This window comes from Salvelinus fontinalis, chromosome 33 (genome assembly GCF_029448725.1).
Source record: "Salvelinus fontinalis isolate EN_2023a chromosome 33, ASM2944872v1, whole genome shotgun sequence".
Taxonomy (NCBI): Eukaryota; Metazoa; Chordata; class Actinopteri; order Salmoniformes; family Salmonidae; genus Salvelinus; species Salvelinus fontinalis.
The window spans coordinates 20,252,126-20,258,921 of NC_074697.1; the positions used below are offsets into that span (position 1 = coordinate 20,252,126).

Below are 6,796 nucleotides of genomic sequence, written 5' to 3' on the forward strand. Positions count from 1 at the left end.
ATACAAAACTCCTAAATGATGGTATGAATGAAATTAACCAAAACGTGTTTCTCACAACTGTAACAGGTTTGCAGAGTTCACAACAACCTTTCAATTCTGAGGATGAAAAACTGTATAGGCCAAATTTAACCCATGCACGGAAATGAATGTAACCAAAGAAAAGGGATTAACAGTAAATGTACTACTGGTGACATGTAATGGGGAATTGATACAACTAAACAATCAAAGGGCAAACAGGTAACACAATAAAAAAAAATGAATGATCAAGAATTGGCGGGAGACAGCTCAGCCCATTCTGGAGAGCTGGGCGCGTTCTGGATTGAGATGCGCCAACATCTTCGTCACACCCCCCTCCCCTACTTCTTGTCTCAACATTTTAAATTATATCTAAGACACATTATCTTCACACATACTTTAGATGTATTGTTTTTCACTGACAGGCAGCATCTCAATAATCAGCTAGGCCTATAGCCACGCCTCCAATGACTTTATTAGAAAGGTGTTTCTTCAACCCCCTGCACTGGGCACCCCGTACTCAAAACACCTTCCTGCAGCTACGGATATGTATACAGTATGTGGAGATAAGTGGGTAAGAAACATCCTGGGTTGGTCTTGTGATAGTCTAATGAGCTAATCATCAGTATAACATTAACAATTAATTATCCTTATCAAATCGGTCAGATTAATCATGTCAGACAAGGAGAGGAGAAATGTGTGATCGCGGTGCTGTTTAGTGATAGGAGGGAGCGGTATGAGAGAATCAAATATGAATATTAATCCATAGCTCTCCTCCCCGTGACGTAACAGTCCAGTCCGGGGTAGCGATGGTCTACGGTCAGGTCTTATCACTAAGCAGTTAGTTGTGCATCGAACAACCAACGAACGAGCTCTGGTATCTATACCGCGCATCTTCACGGTTTCTTCGCGGAAGAAGCCTCTCTCCTTGCCTCGCTTTGTGTATACCACGCGCGTATTATTCCACTCTTAGCTCGCTATCTTTAGTCCGAGTCCGACATATCATCAGTGAACAGTTTTACAGCTTGGAGAAGAGAGAACGTTGGGACAGCCTGAATAGAAGGAGCGGGGGGAAAAGATCGGAGAGAGAGAGAAGAGGTCACCGTGCCCTGCCTGTATTGCGCTGACACCACCCCATGAATATGCAGCGTATATCCGAGGTGGTGCTGCTGGTGGCCGGGTTTGCTTTGGGACTCTGTGCCTGTCACACCGTGAAAGGTAGGTAAAGGGGAACTTGGCGCTGCCTACCCCAACCGTCCTGCCTGGTGCGCTCTCACTCTGCAATGTGCTTCTTGTAGAAGAGGTGGCGATAGGAGGGAGCATAGGGAGAGAGGGTCCATATCGGAGCATTTTCACCACTAATGTGGGCTGATCGCGCTGTGATTCTGTTCATTTAGAACCTCTGATATGATATGGTTATAAGGCTGTCATTTGTAGAGCTTCCGGGGCTCGGGGTGGATTTGTTGCTTGTAGGGAGGCTGACGGAGGAGTGAGTCTATTTCCGAGCAGAGGTGCCTCTGGGACAGGAGGAGTGATGCCGTTGCGTTGAGTGTAACAATGTGTCCAAGTTTTCATGATCTAATCTGCCTAGACAGATCTGAGTTTTTTTAAGAGATATGAGGTGGTAAGATTAATAGATAGTATTCTGATGTCTTATTGATGAGGACTATTTAGGCCATATAGTGTCCTGATGCTGATATAAATATGAGTAGGGATCTACTTATCAGATATTGATATGATGATGCTGCTGATGGTGATGATGCTGATGGTGATGATGATGGTGATGATGCTTATTATTATTAGCCGTTTAATTCTAGTTATCAGCCATAGCATTATCATCACGGGCCTTTTAGGCATTAGGCTAATGCTGTTATTGCAGAATTATGATTTATTGATATCGTAAATGGATGTTATTGGGGACCGCACTCCCTTGGGATAAATATATCACTGTTACCGCACATAGGAGACTAACTGCTCTCGAGCTGTTCACGAGCAACTCCGGTGCCACAGGTGAACTGGTTGATCTGGCACCAGGTACACGTAATATACTCCCCGTAGACTGGGGCTTCTGTTGCACCTGTCACTTTGTCGGGCAGTAGTGGCAGTTGATTAGGTGTTGCTCCGCGCCTGTCCCTGTGCGTCGGATAGAAAGCAGCCTTTGCGCCTGACTTCTCTTGCGCCCAATAGGCCTATTTTGTCTCTATATGTTAGTAGCCCAGTAGTATGGAGACATATGATAATAACCAATGGCCTGATTAGGGAGGCCAAGCGTGTGCTTCACCTGCATTTTCATTTGAATATGATTATAGCCTGACCCTGAGCAGAGCTCAAACCAACGGCCAACAGTGTGTGAGAGAGCGAGCGATAGAGAATGCGCTGTCAGTGGTGCTGATTTGCAATAAATGACTGAGCGTGTTTTAATGCGGTGTCCGTGGTGCTGAAGTTACCAATACATGTGTTTGTTGGTGTTTGTTTGCAACTGGATACATGGTCTGTCCTCAACTCCACCCACAAATGTGTAGACTTTCTCCATCTGGAGATTGCATGGTAGTAGCTCAGGACTGTGGGGCTTTTCGAGCCCCTGCTCGGCTGCGAAGTAAGAAGTAAACAAATTAGCGCCCAGTCAATGGGGGTGGAAACGCCGGCACACCACGGTTCTAATTGAGTCCCCAGGGCCGCAACGCAGCTCTAAATTCGGGAGAAAATGAGAGCCCATTGTTCAATTTACAGTTTGTGCTGTTATCCTGGCCCACAAGCCGCATTTTGAAGTTGCATTTTTAAATCCGTGTAAAAGCGAGAGAAACACGCGTGCGAGACATACAGTAACATTCTGAAAATGTAATTTGTTTTCTTCTGTCTTGCATTCCCTTAAAATTCAACAGTTGAACGGTGCATCTATGACATTTAAGTAACTAGAGAAAACTCTGGAATTGGTTGTTCTCCACGAACTCTTTGAGGTGCGCTCTTCCACTGTCATTTTCTGTTTAGCCACCGTTTCATTGCAACGACCGTGAATGAATGATCAACTTCCTTTAATTAATCAAAGTCACCCTCAAGACACCCCCTCAAAATCTAGAACTGTGTGTTTGGGTGTGTATGCCCGGACCGTATGTATGTGTGTTGGCCCATGTTGACAGCAGCTAAGTACGCAAAACTGCAAAGGAGTGGCGAAGCTATTTACAAAGGCATTATTGCATTCACGGTTGCACTGCACGCTGTGGCTTAAACGAACTCACCATGTCTCACGCTCAGCTGCCTGGTGGGGAGAATATTTTTCTGTTGAGTAGAAAGCAGTGCATTTCCTTGTTGTTGCCGGAGCTGCGATTTTGTGAAATTCCAAGCGATATGAACTCTGAATTTAGATAGCTCATTACCAGCAGTATGTGTATTTTAATTTACCCTCAGTGTCTGTTTCCATGAAGGAACCTTTTGCAGCTTTATTTTTTGGGGGGTTAACACACCACTATTTTTCAATCAGAAAGTATACACATACTTACAATGTAATATGAGTCAATAGAGGAAGCAACGTATTACTTGGTAATACGTATTGGCCTGCTGCAGCAGTATTTGGGCTGTTGTTAGATGAATGTATGTGTGAAAATGAGGTACAGAATGCAGAAATGTATTATTCAGTGCACAGGGTTTAAATAAAATAAATCAAAGTAAAGAGTTAACAGAAAAGTCCACCTTCATCATAAAATAATGTATTATTTCAATACAGGCTATGCTTCCTCTTTAGAACACCTGACCTATAAACAAACTTATACAAATCATTAGGAACAAATTCGTAATATTGTGTTGCTCGTTGAATTTGTCGGCGTATTTTGTATACTCAGTGTACATTGTTCATTCAATAATATGATTTGGTGTGTGTGTGTGTGTTAGATAGAATAAGCAGAACAGCGAAAGGAAAGAGGACCCAATCAGCCAATAAAAAAGGCGTGACAAAAACAAGCGGCAGATTTATGTCCTCCTTTTGAGAGAGGAAGTGCATTATGGGAGCGCTCTATAAATCGCTGGCCGGGCCAGACAGTGACACAGGAGGCAGCACAAATCCTGCCTGACGTGCTGCGACTGGAAAACCATGGTTCAACATGGAGGAGGACATGCTGTTACCTCACTGATCTCAGTACAGCCTTGCTGGTCTCTCCTATTTTTAGATCTGGCTCAAAAACCAAGCTCAATGTAGAGGAGTGCTGTAGATCCTAGATCAGCAATATCTGTCATTTTAGATCAGGCTCAGCATGGAGTAGAGCTATTTCACTGATCTCAAATCAGTGCTCTTATATCAGATTATGTCAAATTATGGAGGAGGAGTGCTACCTCATTGATCTCAGATCTGCTTTATCTGCCTTACTTCAGATCAGGGTTGTGCTAATAGAGTAGTGTTACTTCACTGATCTCAAATCAGCGTATTATTCTTGTACAGACCAATGTTTAGCGACCAACTCAGTGTCCTTGTTGTTAGAGAGTTTGTCCAGAGATTGCAAGGTTGGGAGTTTGATCAGCTGCTGAGTCATAGCAAATACTGTAAAAATGGGACCCAATGCAACTCTGCTTGGCACTCAGTATTAAGGAGATAGATTGGGGATAAGGCCCTGCGATAGACTAGTGTCCTGTCCAGGGGGTGTACTGAGGAGATAGACTAGTGTCCTGTCCAGGGGGTGTACTGAGGAGATAGACTAGCGTCCTGTCCAGGGGGTGTACTGAGGAGATAGACTAGTGTCCTGTCCAGGGGGTGTACTGAGGAGATAGACTAGTGTCCTGTCCAGGGGGTATACTGAGGAGATAGACTAGCGTCCTGTCCAGGGGGTGTACTGAGGAGATAGACTAGTGTCCTGTCCAGGGGGTGTACTGAGGAGATAGACTAGTGTCCTGTCCAGGGGGTGTACTGAGGAGATAGACTAGTGTCCTGTCCAGGGGGTGTACTGAGGAGATAGACTAGTGTCCTGTCCAGGGGGTGTACTGAGGAGATAGACTAGTGTCCTGTCCAGGGGGTGTACTGAGGAGATAGACTAGTGTCCTGTCCAGGGGGTGTACTGAGGAGATAGACTAGTGTCCTGTCCAGGGGGTGTACTGAGGAGATAGACTAGCGTCCTGTCCAGGGGGTATACTGAGGAGATAGACTAGTGTCCTGTCCAGGGGGTGTACTGAGGAGATAGACTAGTGTCCTGTCCAGGGGGTGTACTGAGGAGATAGACTAGTGTCCTGTCCAGGGGGTGTACTGAGGAGATAGACTAGTGTCCTGTCCAGGGGGTGTACTCAGGAGATAGACTAGTGTCCTGTCCAGGGGGTATACTGAGGAGATAGACTAGTGTCCTGTCCAGGGGGTGTACTGAGGAGATAGACTAGCGTCCTGTCCAGGGGGTGTACTGAGGAGATAGACTAGCGTCCTGTCCAGGGGGTGTACTTGTACTGACTCACGCTACAGAAAAAGGAGAGAGGCAACCTCCAGGCTACTTAATGACTGTAGTGTAGGAGTTCAGAGCAGAATACTATTATCCTAATGATCTCACAAGAGACATAGCTCAGACTCTGGGTCCTTGTTCCAATATCCACTCCAACACTCCACTGAGATGTTCACATTTGCACAACAGCATATATGTGGAGTATATCACCGTTTAATTCAGAAGAATACAAAAGGTTACAGGTGTATGTATTACGGTGATCTTATAGCCTGTGGCAATAGTACCTCTGAACCACCGAACACCCGGTTTGCTTTTCAAGGTCTCACTAAATCTTCCCTCCCTCCCTCTTTCTTCATCGTCTCCTTTCTCTTGCACTCCTTTCTAGTTTTGTGGGAGGTGAACTGTGTGTGTGTGTGATATTTGGAGATAAGCCTCTACTAATCACAGTGGGCAGGTGAGCTCTCTTGCTCCCCTTCTCTCCCCCTGTGGGGCTATGGCTGACCATACTTAGCACGAGACACTTAACAAAGAGCTGCAGTTAGTTTCAGAATGGTTGACTATGAATAAGTTAGTCTTAGATATTTCAAAAACTAAAAACATTGTATTTGGGACAAATCATTCACTAAATCCTAAACCTCATTTAAATCTTGTAATAAATAATGTGGAAATTCAGCAAGTTCTGGTGACTAAATTGCTTGGAGTAAACCTGGATTGTAAACTGTCATGGTCAAAACATATTGATACAATAGTAGCTGGGGAGAAGTATGTCCATAATAAAGCACTGCTCTACCTTCTTAACAAAACTATCAACAAGGCAGCTCCTACAGGCCCTAGTGTTGTCGCACCTGGACTACTGTTTGGTCGTGTGGTCAGCTGCCACAAAGAGGGACCTCGAAAAATGACAATTGGCTCAGAACAGGGCAGCACAGCTGGCCCTTAACTATACACGGAGAGCTCACATTAATAATATGTATGTAAATCTATCATGTCTCAAAGTGGAGGAGAGATTGACTTCATCACTACTTGTTTTTGTAAGAAATGTTGACAAGCTGAATCTACAGAGCTGTCTGTTTAAACTACTAGTACACAGCTCAGACACCCATGCATACCCCACAAGACATGCCACTAAAGGTCTCTTCAAAATCCCCAAGTCCATATCAGACTATGGGAGGCGTACAGTACTACATAGAGCCATGACTACATGAAACTCTATTCCGCAGCGGATAACTGATGCAAGCCGTAGAATCAGATAAAAAAACCCGGATAAAAATACACCTTATGGAACAGTGGGGACTGTGAAGAGAGACACACAGGCACAGACACACGTACACATGATAAGACATGCACTCTACACACACGTACATGTGGATTTT

The 6,796-nt window shown here is 44.7% G+C and overlaps 1 protein-coding gene across 1 annotated transcript in view; it reads left to right on the forward strand.

Moving 5' to 3' along the window:
* Window positions 1-536: 536 nt before the first annotated feature.
* LOC129831799 (calsyntenin-2-like) overlaps window positions 537-6,796 on the forward strand; it is a 681,146-nt gene continuing 674,886 nt past the window's right edge. Inside the window, exon 1 of the mRNA XM_055895258.1 lies at window positions 537-1,233. Coding sequence (XP_055751233.1) covers window positions 1,152-1,233 — 82 coding nt within the window. The 5' untranslated portion in view covers window positions 537-1,151. The remainder of the gene's footprint in view (window positions 1,234-6,796) is intronic.